The following is a 20162-nucleotide window of genomic DNA, read 5'->3' as shown; positions in this document are numbered from 1 at the left end:
TTATTGGTCAGAATAATAATTTATATCTATATGTAATTAAATAATAATAATAATTGTTCTTTATGATATTTAAATGATTAATACATTTACATCTCTGACAATTATTTTTAAACTTAAGGGAATATTTAATCAATTACTAATTAAAAAATCCTCACTATCTTAACCGATAATTAAAATTATTTGAACAATGTTGATTTATAAAGAGAAAAAAATCAATAAATTCCTTACGTATAAACGATAAAAAAAAATACATTTTAAATATTGTAACTACTAATCACAATTACAATTAAAAATAAAACTAGTCCGGGAAAATTTGCCGACGGATAAAGTTCTCAATGGCTTTGGGGATTAAATTGCTTATAAATTATAATTACTTTGATAGTCAATTGATAATTCACATGTAACACTTGGGACGACTTTGGAAATCCATGCTGGGGAACCCTGTTGATGAAACGTTGGCTGACATCGGTGATCCGACCATCGAACTTCCAACGCCGATAGTTCCTAGCCCACCGGAGGTGACCGTTGAACTTCCAGGTTCTTCTTTGACATTGACCACTAGGTAACAAGCAATAAATCAAATATATCAATAAGATAAAACTAGCAACCTTGCAGTCACTATTTGACTGCCGTGACTTGTGAACTATGAATAAATAAAATTTTGCTTTATTAAATAGTTACTTTTGTTAAATTGCTTTGTACTTTCTTTACTATTAACGTTTTTAAAGATATAAGCTCATCCCGATGTTACACTCATCAAGAGCTTTCGTTTGAGTACCCACTTGCATTTTTTATATATTTTTCATATATACATACATGTAATATATATAAATATATCAAATATATAAAAAATTGATGTAAGTACTCAAATGAAAGGTCTCGATGAGTGTAATGTCGGGGTGAGCTTATATCTTTAAAAATGTCAATAGTTCACAAGATATTTGTTAAAATGCCCTGTATTTTCTTAAATATTGACGTTTTTTTAAGATATAAACTCATCCCGATGTTACACTTATCAAGAGCTTTCGTTTCAGTACCCACATGCATTTTAATATATTTTTCATATATACATATATATATATATATATATAATATATATAAATATATGAAAAATTGATGTGGGTACTTAAATGAAAAGTCTTGATGAGTGTAACATCGATATGAGCTTATATCTTTAAAAATGTCAATAGTTCACAAGATATTTGTTAAATTGCATTGTACTTTCTTAACTATTGACGTTTTTAAAGATATAAGCTCACCCCGATGTTACACTCATCAAGAGCTTTCGTTTGAGTACCCACATGCATTTTGATATATTTTTCATATATACATATATATAATGCATATAAATATATGAAAAATTGATGTGGGTACTTAAATGAAAGGTCTTGATGAGTGTAACATCGGGATGAGCTTATAACTTTACAAATGTCAATAGTTCACGAGATACAAGGTAACTTCTTAATTATGTATCTAGAGATAGAGCATTTTCGAATGAAGCCTAAATACTTTATCATTATAAATTGACTATCGGTGAAAATGATATGAAACCTTGAAAAGGCACAAATTCAAGTCAAGATCTTTGCAATGACACTAAATTTCACTAAAAAAACCGATTTTATCATATGACTATCCTGGACACAAAATTTTTCTTATTTTCTTAATAATATAAATCATTTTTAGGTTGTAAAAAATTTATAAAGCTGTGACTTGCTGTCAGGCCAATATGATCTTCCAGACATGGAAGATGTTAAATTGCATTGTACTTTTTTAACTATTGACATTTTTAAAGATATTAACTCATCACGATGTTACACTCATCAAGAGCTTTCATTTGAGTACCCACATGCATTTTGATATATTTTTCATATATACATATATATAATGCATATAAATATATGAAAAATTGATGTGGGTACTTAAATGAAAGGTCTTGATGAGTGTAACATCGGGATGAGCTTATATCTTTAAAAATGTCAATAGTTCACGAGATACAAGGTAACTTATTAATTATGTATCTAGAGATAGAGCATTTTCGAATGAAGCCTAAATACTTTATCATTATAAATTGACTATCCATGAAAATGATATGAAACCTTGAAAAGGCACAAATTCAAGTCAAGATCTTTGCAATGACACTAAATTTCACTAACAAAACCGTTTTTATCATATGACTATCCTGGACACAAAATTTTTCTTATTTTCTTAATAATATAAATCATTTTTAGGTTGTAAAAAATTTATAAAGCTGTGACTCACTGTCTGGCCAATATGATCTTCCAGACATGGCATCGGCGGTGACGGATGTGTCGTGACGTCTTGAACAACTACCGAAATTATTGCCTACAAATGAACTGCTGGGCATAGAACCCGGAGAACTGGTGGTACTACCTGAAACGTCGATGTAATTTCCTTGAAACGCTTTGATCCGCCGTCAACTTTGGTACTTCTATAAGTTTTAATAATTGTCAAAATAGAGGCGAAGAGACTCACTTAAAGAATTAAATTGTCCGTAGCCGTTCATCGTGGGTATTTGCATCGACTGCATTGGTTGGAGTTGAGGTTGGAGCTAAATAAAAATATAATTACTTATTATTAATTTATTTATTTATATTAAATGCCAAGGCACAGGGCGAATGGACTTTTAATTATTAAAAAAAATTCCAAACATTCTTTACAGACAAAACTTACCGCTTGACAATGACTGTATGACAACTGAGGCTGTTGGAGACTCCACGTGCTATTTTAAACAAGTATTTCAATGATTAATGCATGATTCATCATGATTTAACTATAAAATTATATTAATCACCTGGCATCGTATCTTGTGTACGCGGTTGGCGCATAAGAAGGTGGAGAATGCGCGAAAATATTCCTGGTCGCTCCTAGATGAACATGACTCGTCGGATACGGATCTCCGAATAATGATTTATGGTGATAAGAAGTCCCTCTGTATGGTCTCTTCATGCGCTTACGTCTCTTGTAATTTCCATTTTCAAACATGTCATCAAACTGCGGATCTAAAGATCAAAAATAATTATAGGCAAAACTTAAGATAAACAAAAGAAGAAAAAGATACTGAAGTTAGAAATTTTTTTAGATTTTTATAGCAATTAAATTATTATAAAAAAAATTTATGACATTAAAATTAGCAAACACGTTTATTGAAAAATAAACTATGAAACTGAAATTAGCAGACATCTGAAAGTTTTTTGATTTTTACAACAAATAAATTGCTACTAAGAAAACATTTTTAAAAAAATTACATCAGTAATTTTTTGAACCCTCTATGAGAGGAATTTTTTAGTAAATTTTTTTTATAATAATTTATTTGTTGATAAAAATCCTAAAAATCATCAAATGTCAGCTAAATTCAGTGTCATAAATAAACTAGGTCTAGAAAATTATTTTTAAAAAATTGCATTGACAATTTTTTAGATCTTCAAAAGATTAAGTTTTTCAAATGAGTTTTTCTTGCTATAATTTATTTGTTAAAAAATAATCAAATGTCTTTCACTTGATCGTTTCTTTATTTCATTTAACAAAAATGAAAATTAAGTTAGCCGACATCTAAAAATTTTTAGAATTTTTTTTTATTGAAAAAATTATTACAAAAGAATAAAAAAAAAATTTCATTTGTAAAAAACTTGAAAAACTGTAAGTGTAATTTTTAAAAAATATTTTTCTGTTCTAATTTAATTATTGAAAAAAAAATTAAAAACGTCGGCCAACTTTAGTTATATTTAACAAAAAAATTTTTTCCGAAAAATTATTTATGAAAAATTGCATTTTTAATTTTTTAAAATTTCTACATGTCAATTTTTTTTTTCAATAATTTATTTGTCACCAAAATTTTTAAAATTATTAAAAATCTGCTAAATTAATATTCATAAAAGTTTAATTAAAAAATTCCACATGTGAAAATTTGAAAAAAAATAATAATTGAAATTTTTTAAAACATTTTTTTTTTATTAAAATTGAATTGTTATAAAAATTAAAAAAATTGACAGGTAACTTCAGCACTATGAAAGAAAAACACTCACCAAGTGTCCAAAAGTTTCCTTTCCGTTCTCCACCACCTTCTCTAGGAACTTTGACAAAACACTCATTCAAAGAAAGATTATGCCTGATGGAATTCTGCCAGCCTTTTTTATTCTTCTCATAATAAGGAAACTTATTGGTAATGTATGAATAAATTTCACTCAACGTCGCGCGTTTGTGCTGAGTGTGATTAATCGCCATGGCGATAAGCGCGACGTAGCTGTAAGGAGGTTTTATCGAGGTCGAAGAAGCCTCACTGCTGTTGGAGATGGACCCAGTGGTGCTGGCCTCGTTGGTATTCGCCGAGAGGTTGGTGTTTGCGCTCGTGGACGAGGCATTTGGCGTCGAAGATGTCGAGGTTTTCGCGCTGCTCGAGCTGTGAAGTACCACAGGCGGGGACGCACCGGTCTTGTCATCGCAGTGATGATGATGATGTAGATGATGACTGCTTGAGTGCAAGGAACTCGACGTATGCATTGATATCGCTGACCGAGGACTGCTGTGGTTCAAGTGATCGTGCAAATGACCCAGCGAATGCGGGTGAGTTGTTAAACTTCGCGTGAAATTATTCACCGTCATGTCCAAGTCTTTTTGCGTACTCATGCATCCTGAAGACATGTCTGTTACATAATTACTTACTGAAACAAATGTTAATAATATTCTGTAAATATAAATCTTAAGGAGATCCAAGTATCCTCTTAGTGGAAAGAATGTCGATAAAAAAATTAAACGTAGAGATACTTTTGTTATGCATCTTTAAATTAATTAATAACATTTTTGAGAAAATTTCCGAAAAATTTACTCATTAAATAATTATTAACATTTAATTCGGTGTAAACTTGACAACACCGCAAGAATTCCCTAATTTTAAAATTTATTTATGTTTATAATGAAAAAAAAAAAAATTAACTTGATTCAAGAGGAAAATTCTTGAACCAAGAATATAATTTTGAAGAGGGTAATTGTCTTGAATCAAGACGAAAAATTCTTGGATCAAGTAAAATTTCCTTAAATCAAGAATTTTTCTACTCAAATCAAAAACATTAAGTTCTTCGAAATTATATACTTGATTCAAGAACATTTTTTTTTCTGTGTAAGGTAAAAGCCCCAATAGATGATCACGTATCAGTATATGATCACTCCATGTATTTGTATATCTATATTCACAAATATAAGTATACAAATACATGGAGTGATCATATACTGGTACATGATCATCTATTGGGGCTTTTACCTTACTGTTTAACTAAAATGACTAAGATCTTCTAGCATTTAAAAAACCGCGGTTACTTATACGGCAGTTACACATCTTTACTCCAAATTACTCAACTCGGCGACATACTGTACTCAACATAAAAAATTGAATAACTTTCAAAAAAAAAAAACTTTATTCAATTCATTCACTACTCAATGCTAACTTTACTCAACGCTAAGTTTATTCAGTTCGAACTTTATTTAATAAAATCTTTACTCAATAGTATTTTATAAGTGATAGCGCGCTTTTAAAAATCTCTATTCAATATTTTTTTATTTAATAATATTTTATTCGGCAAAAACAAAACTGTACTCAAAATTTCTCAGCTCTGTGTAATCTGTACTCCAATAAAATAATTTAATAAATTAAAAAAAAAATTTTTTACTATATATAGATATATAAATTATATGTAATTGAGTAAAGTTGACATTGAATAAAGTTTGTAAAACAATAGAATTTTATTTTTTAAGAATAAAATTATTAAAGTTTTTTTTTTAACTTATTTAAAGTAAACATATTATTAAACAAAAAATAATTGAATAGAGATGTTTAAAAGCACGCCATCACTTATAAAATACCATTGAATAAAGATTTCATGAAATACAGTTGGAACTGAGTAAACTTAGCGTTGAATAAAGTTAGCATAGAGTAATGAATGAATTGAGTAAAGTTGTCTTTTTTTTTAAGTTTTTCGATTATTTTTATTGAGTACAGTATGTCGCAGAGTTGAGTAATTTGGAGTAAAGATGTGTAACTGCCACTTTTACGCCGAGAAACTACACAAGCGGTGTTGCCAAGTCAAATATAAGACTTTAAAGCACGAAAGTTCCTTGCGATTTTTCGTAAAAAATATGAAATATCTTCGTAATACATTCGAAAATTTACTTTTTTTATTGTTTTAATCGAAAGCTTATTATTTTTTCAATCAAATTCAATGAAAATTGAATTTTATTGAAATTTGAATCTTCTTCATGAAGCGTGAACGAGACAATGAATCTTAATTTTAAACTTTTGATATTCACACATTTCTATTACATGAGTTTATCATATTAGATTATCATCTTTTGTATTTTACACCACTGAATTTAACTCTTAAATTTTTAATTTTTTATACTCAAATTTACTCATTTTTGATACGGTTCACTTCCAGTTTAATGAACAACAATATGATCAGGATCACGGGTAATTGGAAAATGTGGTCAAATCAATTTAAACAATCATTGATTTGCAACGTTTCGTCTTTATTCCTAAGACTTTATCAAGTTGAGAGCTTATAACGATTATTTCTTAATATCTCAAATTTTTAAATTTTATATCTTCATTATTCATACAAGTACTTTATCGTAATTTTTTTTGCATACTTTTGCCATTTGTCTATACTGCCTTGGCGTTGAAATTAAACAATTAATAAATAAATTTTTTTTTTTAAATCGTTAATGGCATTAAATTATAATTATTATTATTAACCAAATACACGGCTGGTGAAATCTCCATTTACCTACATGTAAAAATTACAATTTTCAAACCTAATTATTTAATTAAATATCCCGGAAACCTACTTTTTAAAAATTTTTTTATTAATTATTAAGCTACGTAGATTGAACTTACAAATTTTCAGGAAGTTTAAAAAATTTCATTACTTCGCGTGGATCTCCTTAAATTTCTTCTTTGTAGACGATTGTTCCGGATTCAATAACACCCGAGTCAAGCTTCAAATATAAATACCAAAAAAATTCCAAAGTATTCTTCTATTCAGGAGAACCAATCGCTTTTTTTTTATTCACAAGATTGTTATCAATTTCTCCGAAATTGAAACAATAAAAATCAATGGACTAGCAATGCTGGGTATTATAATTATAATAATATAACGCTGAATAAATCGTGGGCTTGTGAGCCACCAAGAGTTCTCAGAATCTGGTGGAAGTCATCGAGCTATAAACAATTAGGTCGTTTAATATAAGAGTAATAATACAAGACCTAAGAACGAATTCGAAACTCTTATATTATATCAAGTACTCTTTTTTTTTTATTCTTCGATACCGATAAACAAAAATTAAACTGTACATTAGTCACTGAATAAAAATATCATATATTCTTCTTGAAAAAATAAAAAAATTTTTGGGATTTGCGTTCTTTTATAAATCTGCGATCTGAAATTTGTGGAGAAATTCATTGGTGCATAAAAACGGTTCGCGATATAACAGTATTATAAACAAAAATGTATTTTAGTACTGAGTCCTTACCACGCGACCACGTAGTCACGTTTCATTGAACGAAAATCGAGTATTGTTGATACTCGTTCACTTCTGACTGTGTTATTATGTGTACTAGCTACCGGAACAAAATATATCGTACGTGCTTGCAACACTATTTAAATTATTATATTTATATGACGGGATTGTATTTATATTTACTTTCAGTCGAAAAACTTACATCTATTTCCTTTAAATATTTTGGAAATTATAGATAAAAACTTTTGAAGTTTTAATTTTTTGAGAAGATATCAAATTGATAATTATTCAAAATTAAACAAATAATAGATTATGTTTGATAAAAAAAATATATCTTCAAATTTAAAAATTTTCTTATCTAAAGTAAAAGTTTAAAGTTAAAATTTAACACTAAATTTTAACTATTTTGTATTTGAATTTACTCATATGTTACTTAATTAATTTATTGTATTGCATTTATTATAATGTTTCTGCTTTATTATCTAACTACACTATTTAATTATTACTCATCAATTATATCCAAATTTTGTATTATTGCCATTCGGCTAAGCCTTGGCATATAAATTTAATAAATAAATAAATTTTCTGCAAGATAGTTATAATAATAACAAAAAAAGCCAGTCCCATGGCTAAGCGGTATAATGCTTGTCATGCTTGCTTGGGACTGGTGAGGCGTGGGTTCGAATCCCGGTGTGAGCTGAAATTTAATTTTCAGTGAACATCGGTGCTCGTAACTCACGCCGGGCTGTACAGGTTTGGGTTTTTCGATGGTTTCCCCAAGCCCTGTGCTACCGGTGGGGCACAGGCAAATGCGTGCAGTTTCCCCAAAGTCGGCCCATCGCCGCATTACTCTCCAGGCTGAAAAAGTATGTAATACCGCCAAAACTTATTCTGCCAAAACTTAATGTACCGATCAGCCTGGAGTCCCCTTCCGGTCTCGGCCGGACCCCCATTGAGACAGAAGTCTGAAAAGCGGGGTTAAAATAAAAAAAAAAAAAAAAAATTATAAAAAAAAAGAAAAATTAAAAAAGCAAAAGAAGAGTATATATAATTAATTTACAATTGTGATAGAAGTTCCTGATCTACCACAAAAGTTCCACGTGCTTTTTAAAAGTATTTTATATGTTTTGAAAACAAATAAAGATATTAAAGACTGTCATAACACTGTTTTTTGTAAACGTTTAAATAAACTCCCGTCAATTCCTGTTTAAAATTCAATCTACTTTTTTACAGTATAAAATAATATATATGTTTACATTTTTTTTCAATTATTTTGTCAAAATATTTATTACATAAATATATTCTCGCTAAAATAATCATATTCGTGCCTTAAAAAAACTACCAGAGGAAAAAAAGGGTTCGAGGTCGTATCGCGATGACTTATAAACTTGGAACAAAAAATTTTATCACCGGGGTTTAGTATTCGTAAAATGCTAAGAGTAAAATATGTATTCGTAAAGAGCTAAGAGTTAAATATGTATCGTTGATAAGCGTAATTTAATCCGATCGTGACATCACACATTGTGTTACTGTTATTAGTTTATTACTGTGAAAGAATACGAGTCGCATTAATTTTATTATATTATGAAATCTTTCAAAATTACTACCCTCAATTATCGAATGTTTTTATTCCAGCAATAATATTATAATCAAATTGTTAAGTCTTTGCCAATTAATAATTAGTCAATTAGTTGGAATTTTGTTTTTGAATTTCAAAATTATTAATTGCATAATTTATTATTTTACTTTGTTAAAAAAAATATTTGGCATATTATTTAAAAAAAGTTAATATTAAAATCAATGAATTATCAGTAGAACAAAATTAATTTTTCAATTTCATATTTCCAGCTACACTATATAGAGTAAAATTTTGTGGCCAGTGTATTTATATGATAAAGTGGGTTTTTGTGATTAAATTTGGTATCGTTGGAAAAGTCTTGACCTGGAGCTGTGTCTTTTTATGATTTCATATCATTCTCACCAATAGTCAATTTATGATGATAAGTATTTAGGCTGTATTTGAAAATGCTCTATCTCTAGATACATAATTAAGAAATAACCTTGTATCTTGTGAACTATTGACATTTTTAAAGATATAAGCTCATCTCGATGTTACACTCATCGAGACCTTTCATTCGAGTACCCACATCAATTTTTCATACATTTCATATATTTATATATATGTATATATGAAAAATATATGAAAAATTGATGTGGGTACTCTAATGGAAGCTCTTGATGAGTGTAACATCGAAATGAGCTTATATCTTTAAAAACGTCAATAGTTAAAAAAGTACGGTGCAATTTAACAAAGGTCATTATTTAATAAAGCAAAATTGTATTTATTTATAATTCACAAGTCACGGCAGTCACATAGTGACCGCAAGGTTGCTAGTTATTTTTTAAATTATATTTTGAAGAAATTTTTGATTTTTAAAAAATATTCTTCCAGTACAAAATTTTTTAAACCAAAAAAATACACAAGAAGAAATATTGAAGAATTTTCATTAAGTCAACACAATAATTTAAGAAGAAATAAAAATTCCAACAAACATAAGTTTTAAATAAAATAAATAATGAGTAATATCATCTCTAATTGCAATCAGGTGTTAACTATGACTACTCTTGACATAAAATCTTGTTTATAAAGAAGCACGCGAGTTTTTTTTCGCTTGCGCGTCAAAAATGCGAGTCAAGATAAAATAACTCTAATTAAATAAAATAAATTGAATTTGAGAGCGGTAGTGGAGATGAAGTTTTTTCTAAAGTCTTTTATTTCAATCTCAGTCTCAACTTCTATCCCTCGGTTCTCCACTCTGGCAACAGAGTATCTAAGTCAGCGGGCACGTGCTTGCTCTCATCGTGATATGATGTTTTCAGTTGATACAATTAGCCATGATATAAGTGCCCCCGGGTATTTAGTGTAACTTGACCTACGACCTCTCTGTCACCCCATCGATACATCACCAATAATAATAATAATAATAATAATAATAATAATAATAATAATAATAATAATAATAATAATAATAATAATAATAATAATAATAATAATAATAATAATAATAATAATAATAATAATAATAATAATAATAATAATAATAATAATAATAATAATAATAATAATAATAATAATAATAAAGTACCAGCAGATCTATAAATTAGTATTTATTTCTTCCCATTGCAAAAAATTTTCCAAAAGTTCAATTGAAAACTTTAAATAAATTAAAACGCACAATTGTTATCGCAATTAAATTTTTCCGTGTAAGAATCTGGGACTAAGCCAGGGCAATGGGTCATCTTTGAAGCGATAGCGCATCTTGTATTATCACTTGACAAACAGCCAATCGAAGTTACGGATCTCGACCTCAGGATAACGTAATGTAATTGCAATCTACTTAGCCAGACAGATGCTGTAAATTTTCCGCACTATTAAAATTTTACAGTATTTCGCTAACCGCTTACATAATTATTATAATATATATTATATTTGATTTTATATAATTCTAAAAAGTCTTCAACATTATAACATCTGCTGATTTTTATCTTTTTTAAAAAATAAAAACCGGGAAATTGAGTGAATAAATAACTTGTAAATAAAGTAAACGAATAAAATACTGTAAGTAATATAGACATGGATAAATAATTATTTGGATAATTGCCAGTTGAGTATATGACACTAAATTCATTGACTTTAAACACTACAAGCAAACAAATGATACAAGACATACATGATTTAGAGTATGTATCTTCACCTGCATACATTTAATTTAAAATTTTTATTTTATTTTATTTTATAAGTGTTATTTATTATTTATAATACACGTAATATAATATACATAATATTAATATTTTATTTTATTATTAATGCATTGATATTTATATTTATATTTATAAATGTATTACGATTAAATGTTACTTATATCCCTCTTATCTCGTGTAACGATTGGCCCCAAAGCATGCCCTTGTTTACTACGAATCTATAAATATACATATCACTGAAAAAATTTTAGTCAATGTAAACTGACAACCCGATTAAAAAATAAATAAACAAAAATTAACAACTCATCGCCGTGTGACTGAAGAAAATTTTTACGTCAAATAAAGCTTACGTCACGTCAGCTCTGAAAATTTTTTGTTACTTTTGTATAAGTAAAAGAAAGTCAGAGAAATTTTGATTGAGAAAAAATTGATAAGAACGTTTTTTTTAATGATTTTTTTAAAATCAAAGATGTAAATATGTAAAATGAAATTGAAGTAATCTGGGGATTTGATATAGATGCAAATATATATTTTTATTAATAAAGCGAAGAGCTTAAACTCAGCTGCCGAGTCGGTTAAGCGGAACTTTTTACACGCGCGTACTCAACCAATTATACTTAAAGTTATCTTGAGTATATAAGTTGTATTTTATAGTATGTAGTACACAGTTTAGAAGAAGAGATGAAACGCTAAAACGGGCTGGTGAGAATAAGTATAAAGAATAATATAAAAATTACGGAATACGAAGCGCGGTATGGCGTTCATAGGACCATATATCAGGTCACCGTAAAGCTCTCCAAGATTAGCGACCCGTAATTCTTGCCCTCTATTTTATATATACTTATGCTTATATATTTTACATGGATCATGGATCTTATAATTAAGTATACATGGCTTTTCGGATATTTCTTCATCCGAGAGGGATTTTTTTTATTTTTAAGTACCCTTATTTTCATTATTAAGAAATTAATAATATTAATTATTATTATTATTGATGGAGTTTTTTTTATAAATATATTTGTTTTATATAATAAATTTATAAATATGGAAGTAATTATTATTTAAAATTATATAAAAAATTTTTCTTCTTTCTGATTTAATTTTAATACTAGTAACCTTGCAGCCTCTATGTAACTGCTAGTGACTTTTGAACTATAAATAAGTACAATTTTGCTTTATTAAATAACTTTTGTTAATTTGCACTGTACTTGAAGATATAAGCTCATCCCGATGTTACACTCATCAAGAGCTTTCATTTGAGTACCCACATGCATTTTGATATATTTTTCATTTATACATATATATATAATATATATAAATATATGAAAAATTGATGTGGGTACTCAAATGAAAGGTCTTGATGAGTGTAAAATCGGGATGAGCTTATATCCTTAAAAATGTCAATAGTTCACAAGATATTTGTTAAAATGCCCTGTACTTTCTTAACTATTGATGTTTTTAAAGATATAAGCTCATCCCGATGTTACACTCATTAAGAGCTTTCATTTGAGTACCCACATGCATTTTTTATATATTTGTCATAAATACATATATATAATACATATAAATATATGAAAAATTGATGTGGGTACTCAAATGAAAGCTCTTGATGAGTGTAACATCGGGATGAGCTTATATATTTAAAAATGTCAATAGTTCACAAGATACAAGGTGATTTCTTAATTATGTATCTAGAGATAGAGCATTTTCAAATGAAGCCTAAATACTTATCATCATAAATTGACTATCAGTGAAAATGATATGAAACCTTAAAAAGGCACAAATTCAAGTCATGACCTTTGCAATAAACTAAATTTCACTAAAAAAAACAATTTTATCATATGACTATCCTGAAGTCAAAATTTTTCTTATTCTCTTAATAATATAGATTAATTATAGTTTTATCATTTTTTTAAACTCAAGTTCTGAAAAATTATTATTATTATTAAATTTTTATATCTTTACTAGTAAACATTATCTCTTCTTTCAAACACGAAAATCTCAAATATTTAACTTTAAAATAAAATCAACTTACATCTTACATTACAAATAAATAAATAAATCTTTTACAACTAAAACTTTTTCCTATCACTTTAATACTCGCGATTAAATAAATATTTACATATAAATCTAAATGATAATCAATCTAAGTAATACAATACGAGATTACATACATAATACACTTACAAACTTCCATTCTTATCTCTTCTTTTAATTGCTTCCGATATAATAAATTTCAATCCAAGTAAGACGATATCGACTAAAATTTTTAGATTTTCATCATCAACAATACATGAAATAAAAACTTTGGTAATCATCTCGGCACTTCCTGTGATCATACTCCCAATCCCAAGAAATAAATAATTAATATACGAAATGAATGTAATTATTTAGCGTTATTTTGTGAGCAGTTAAGTGTAAATGTATGTTCGTGTACCAAGCTCGTAAATAAGGATTTAAATGAAGATGTGTACTATGTACAAATATAAACTATTAACGAATAAGACGTCTCTTCAGTCTCCTCCGTCTCCGACGCACTGTACAACTCATACGTTACTTACTACCAAACGGTGTGACTAAATGCCGTGAAGAGAGATCAGGGCTCGCACGCTCCCGCGGTCCATCATGTCTATTTAATTCATTTCCCTCATACTCATCTTCATCCTCAGCTTCTTACTATCCATTTACATTTTTGATACTTTTTTCTCTCCATATACTCGCTATATATTATATTTTAGTATTATTAGAACTTTGGGACAAGTCAACTGGAAACTTGTGTCCAATTTTTCATTTCTTCTTCAATTTTAAGGTAAATGTCCTAATTTTTGAGATTAGTGTAAATTTCTACTAAATTTTGAATTAAAATAATTGAATTTTTTATTAAAATTTTATTAACTAAACTTTTCAACTACAAAAATCTCTTTTTTTAATATTAATTCTTTGAATTTAATAAATAACTAGCAACCTTGCAGTCACTATGTGACTACCGTGACTTTTAAACTATGAATAAATAAAATTTTGCTTTATTAAATAGTGACTTTCGTTAAATTTACTGTACTTCCTTTAATATTGACGATTTTAAAGATACAAGCTCATCCCGGTGTTACACTCATCAAGAGCTTTTATTTGCGTACCCACATGCATTTTGATATATTTTTCATATATACATATTTATAATATATATAAATATATGAAAAATTGATGTGGGTACTCAAATGAAAGGTCTTGATGAGTGTAACATCGGGATGAGCTTATATCTTTAAAAATGTCAATAGTTCACAAGATACAAGGACATTTCTTCATTATGTTAAATTGCACTGTACTTTTTTAACTATTGACGTTTTTACAGATATAAGCTCATCTCGATGTTACACTCATCAAGACCTTCCATTTGAGTACCCAAATGCATTTTTGATATATTTTTCATATATATATATTTATAATATATATAAATATATGAAAAATTGATGTGGGTACTCAAATGAAAGGTCTTGATGAGTGTAACATCGGGATGAGCTTATATCTTTAAAAATGTCAATAATTCACGAGATACAAGGTTATTTCTTAATTGGCTCCCCGCCTTTATTAATCCCGCCAAAATTTCTCAGCAAAAATTTCTCACAATTATTTACAATCAACTACAATTATTTCTAAAAAAAAAAAACATTTACATGGCTCTTTCATCATGGTTTTTATGTGAAAAAATATTGTACAAGAAATTATTGCTGACAATTTTTGTCGCGAGAAATTTTTGCATGAGAAAAAAGAGACGGTCACCTTCTTAATTATGTATCTAGAGATAGAGCATTTTCGAATGCAGCCTAAATACTTATTATCATAAATTGACAATTGGTGAAAATGATATGAAAAGGCACAAATTCTAGTCAAGACTTTTGCAATGACCCGAAATTTCACTAAAAAAACCGACTTTATCGTATGACTATCTTGGTCACAAAATTTCGCTTATTCTCTTAATAATATAGATTAAAAGTAAAATAAAATAAAGCCAAAATTTGACTTTTATAATGTGTATGCGCTATTTATATTCTAAAATTGATACAGTAATTATTAAAAAAGATAAATTAAGCACTTAGTAGTCAAATTACTTTATATTTGACTAATTATTAAAATAAATTAAAAAATTACCTTGATGAAGAGCTGGAAGTGACGGTGATAATTGATAAGGTTCTTGTTTTATTTTTAAAGAATGAGGCGAATCTTGCAAACTACTTAAACTAGGACTTCCTAAACTGTCCTGCTGAATATCCTGAAAAAAAAAAAAATTTTATTAGTAATTTAAATTATTTTTAACTAACTTTTTTTGTTATCTTCACATTTAATTTACAGATATTGTCAAATTATTTGGGCTTTAATGGCTAATTTTAAGAAATATACAATGGAATTTATAAAATAATTAATACGATGTTTGAATACTCAGGATCTAAATAATGCATGAGCATGCTTGGCTGTACTCAAGATGTTTGAAGTCCTGTCGGGCAGCTTACAAACACCGCGACCCTGTTTTGACATCGCATTATGCCTGGCCAAACTTATCATCTTAAGCAGTTTATTGAGAACTAGATCGCTTATATTAGTTGTATTACTACATCTCATGTTTTGCTTCAGTGATTTATTTATTGCAAAACAAACAACAAAAATTACTCAAAAGTCATATCAAATTTCTCGCTTATTTTTTGGCACTACTGTTTAGTATTAATTATAATTATTATCAACTGATTAATAAATTATAAGTATTGATTTTTTCAGTATTGTAATTTAATCCTTCTAGCCTTGAAATTTTCTTCGTAATCGATATTTAATGCGTTTTAAAAATGTTCATTCATATACTTTTTATTTTAATTGTTGTTTCAATTTTTTATTGACTATTTAGAGTATTTATTACTAATAATTGTTGTTTATTATCCAGAACAAATATGAACATGTTTATAAATCATTTCGATGATTTAATTTAGTAGAGAAATTAATTTTTATAAGTAATTAAATTTTAATTTCAAGAATTTGTTGATTCTAAAGTAATTTAATTTGAAAAAATGATGTTTTTAATCCAAAAATTTAAATTATTTTTTAATTACAAATTTGAATTAATTTTTTTTAAGTAATGATAAATTTTAATTTTTAAAGTTTATAGATTTTAATTTTAAAAAATTATCAATTTAAAATTTTTAAATTTATCAATTTTAATTTTTAAAATTTATCAATTTTAATAAAAAAATTTGGAAAAAAATTTAATTTCTAAAAAAAATTAGAATTTTTTAAATTTACTTTGAAGTTAAACAATTTTTTTTTGTTTATTGAGATGTTTAGAAAAAAATTTACTTTATTAAAACATTAAAATATTAACAGACAAAATTAGTATAAAATTTTTATTCTTAAAAAATTAAATTAAATAAAAAAAAATTAACTATAAATTAATTAGTTGATTATTAATTAATTAGTTTTAAATTAAATTAAATTAGTTAAAAAAAAAAAATATTAAATATCTCAAACAAATTTTTTAATTTTTTAAAAACCAAAAAATTAATATTTTAAAAACTAAACTTACCCCAGAAGGTGAAAGAATATGAGATACCATTCTTAAGTCCGTGTTAGGAATAAAATAACTCATAAAAAAGTCTAAAAACTCGTAATCTCCGAACACATACCGATAAAATTACTTCACTGTATGCTACAAAACTTCACAAATATCTTCTTACAAATTTTGACATCACTTCACATTAAAAGTAAGTAACGAGCCTTAACCGATAAACTCAGTCTTTGCAATCAACATAAATATTAAAAAATGATTATTAATGTTAATTCGATCGTTAAGTCACAATATTAAAACAAGTCACTTTATAATTATAATTAAAATACATTTTAACAGACAATCTGAAGGTCTTGAACTTGGCTGCTCGATTTGACCCTTGATTTCTTCAGTGATTAATCAAAAAAAGAATTTCTTTTACTCCGAATCAAAACTTTTAAAATCGCCGCTTACGTAAACAGCTGTAACATAAGATAATTAAAAATGAATTTTATTGTTAAATAATATTAATAAGTAATTAATTAATTAATAGAAAAAATGAAAAATACAAACACAAATATTGAGACGTTAATCAGAGGGTAAAAAAAGTAAAGGGTTGTCAAGCGCTACACGCTATATCCCTAATGTAACAAATGTGTTATCTGACAAAAAATCTAAAAAAAAAACCGGGTGACAAATAAGCGACAGCTGAACACTTTAGCCAGCTATAACTAAGTATTAAGAATGAAGAAGTGAGCAGCATCATCAGCGCGAGCGTTTAGCGCCTTCTTAACATCTTTTTCCGGCGGCCTTTTATTTTGATCATGAGTGTTTCCGTCGGCAATCGATCGCCTAGATATATTCAAACATTATAGCACCGGATCCAAAATATAAATACCCCACCCTTCACCCTCTTCTTTTTAGCTTATGCCCAATAATTATTTAGATGACTTTATAGCTCTTGATCTGTCCCTTTGCCTTACCCAAAATAGCAAGCATTGACAATTGTTGTATTTATAGAAAAACAATTTTTTTTAATAAAGAAATCAATTAATTATTTATTTAAATAATTTAAAAAATTAAAAACTATAGATAAAAATTGGCAAATACATTTTTTGGTAAATATTAATTTCAATATTGCAATTATTTGTATATCGATGATCTAATTAGCAATTGGTCTAACTCCGTATTTTTTAGAAGGTGATTTTTTAACATTTTGAAGTAACAATAACAGTCCAATTATAAATTATTTAAATGATCCAACCGAAAATATTATACCTCTATTAGATATTAAATTGTTTTTTTAAGTGATAATAAATTTCTAATTGATTGTTTTTTCGCAAAAATGGAAGATTTTCTTAAATGGAGTTAGACAATTTGCTAATTAGAACGTCGATATTAATAAAAAAAATTGTCAAAAAATTGCTGTTATTTATTATAAAAAATTTTAAGTAAATATAAAATATGAAAAATAAAAATTTTGCTCATTTCTTATTTAATGAAAATTAATTTAGAAGATATTTGATCATTTTAAAACTTTGTGTAACAATTTAACTATGATAGAAAAAATTAAAAAAAAAAAATTGACATGTACAAATTAAAAAAAATCAAATGATATTAAAGTTAGCTGTCACTTGACCACTTTTTAATTTTATTTAACAAAAAAATTTGTTCTGAAAAATTTTTTTTAAAAATTGCATATTTAATTTATTAAATTTCCCAAATATCAATTTTTTTTTCTCAATTTTTTATCCAGTAATTTATTTATTAGAAAAATTATTAGTATCTGCTAAATTCATTTTCATAAAAATTAAAAATGTAATTTTTTTTGAATAATTTTTTGGAAAAAATTTATTTATTAAAAAAAATTAAAAAATACACGGAAAGAATAAGATGACACTGGATATCATCCCAAATTATACTGAGTGAAAAAAAATTTCAGATAGTAACTAGTATAATCCAGATTAAAATGAGTATAATCCAGATATCACTCAGTATAATCTAGATTATACTAGCTACTATTTGAAATTTTTTTTTGTCACAGATACCACTGAGTATAATCTGGGATGATATCCAGTGTCATCTTGTTCTTTCCGTGTAGTCAAGTGACTGCTAACTTCAATGTCATTCTTACTTATGACATGTTTAAAATATTTAATTGTATCTTTTTCACATCAAAATTTTTTATAAAAAATAAAAAATAAAATCTTTTGATTATTTCTTTTTTAACTTCACTTTTAATAATTAAAATAAAAAATTCTGCCAACAAAAATTTTATTTTGAACATAATCATAAATCAAGATTATGTTAAAAAATTCAAATTTAAAAATAAATAAAAATTAAATTAAATTTAATCCCCAAAAAACTAACAAAATTAATTACAGCAACTAATATAAGACACTAATTAATTAGCCGACAATAGAACATGGTTAACTTGAACAGCAACAGTAATAATGGATTAACTTCTTAAAGAAGACATTAATCGTTGACACTGAGAGCGGTACAAACGCTTGTAATTATTGTGAAGAAATAATTTTATTTGAATAATAAATGATTTAAATAAAAAAATTTATTATTTATTATTCACGATTATTATAGTAATAAATATTAATATTTATTGTTGATAATAATAACAATGATAAGGATGTTTATATATTTATAAAACAATTAGTGCGTTATCAATAAATGATACTTAATTAAATAACTTAATTTAATTGAATTATTATTTTTGTTTGTTTTAAATTTTTGACTGTTAGATGATAACTTTATATATTTGTAAACTTTGTTGTTAATGGGTTGTTATCTTATATTAACAATATTTATTTAGATAGTAATTAACCTTTTGCCTCACAAATCACTTGTTGATTCTTTTAGTCTTTTTAGTGTTTAATTTAAATAAATTGTGGTCACTATCACTGAAGCACGGTTTTTGGATTTGGGTGTTTTGGGATTGATACAATACAAACTATTAACTACTCGAGGGAATAATCGAACTCAAGTGAGTAAGCGAGCTCCGAAGTACCGAGGAATAACACCGCTGTTGTTTCAAAGAGGACTGTTGTATGAAAGAGCGTCGGCGTAACCGCGTATCGTTGGGAGGCGACATTTCGCGGTAGAGGCGGAGCTTTCGGGTGATGTTGAAAAAATTGTAAGACGCCTTCCTTATTTTTACGAGTTTAATTTGTGATTTTAATTATTGGTAATAGTGAAAAAAAATTCGGGGAAATTTAAGATAATTTTAATCATTTTTTATGTTGGAAAAAAATTTTATTCTGAAAAAGAAATACAAAATTTTTATGAAAATTTTCAATAATTATTATTTATGTTTGAAAATTTAATTTTAAAAGTT

General features: G+C 26.8%; 1 protein-coding gene across 3 annotated transcripts; it reads right to left on the bottom strand.

Annotated features, from left to right (window-relative positions):
- Window positions 1–207: 207 nt before the first annotated feature.
- LOC123260969 (forkhead box protein D2-like) lies at window positions 208–19894 on the bottom strand. 3 transcript variants are annotated; one of them, XM_044722378.1, is made up of 9 exons: window positions 19653–19894; window positions 16853–17295; window positions 15436–15556; window positions 4044–4679; window positions 2813–3020; window positions 2692–2740; window positions 2494–2569; window positions 2260–2412; window positions 208–558 (listed from the first exon to the last, which is right to left on the bottom strand). In XM_044722378.1, the coding sequence occupies exons 2-9, from the start codon at window positions 16913–16915 to the stop codon at window positions 395–397; spliced, it is 1470 nt and encodes a 489-aa protein (XP_044578313.1). In that variant the 5' UTR covers window positions 16916–17295; window positions 19653–19894; the 3' UTR covers window positions 208–394. The 3 variants fall into 3 exon arrangements, with proteins under 3 accessions (XP_044578313.1, XP_044578314.1, XP_044578312.1); XM_044722379.1 differs by having other exon boundaries at window positions 2260–2391; XM_044722377.1 differs by having other exon boundaries at window positions 2260–2421; window positions 19653–19893.
- Between the last annotated feature and the right edge of the window lie 268 nt (window positions 19895–20162).

Source organism: Cotesia glomerata, linkage group LG3 (assembly GCF_020080835.1).
Source record: "Cotesia glomerata isolate CgM1 linkage group LG3, MPM_Cglom_v2.3, whole genome shotgun sequence".
NCBI lineage: Eukaryota > Metazoa > Arthropoda > Insecta > Hymenoptera > Braconidae > Cotesia > Cotesia glomerata.
This window is presented reverse-complemented; position numbering and strand designations above follow the sequence as displayed.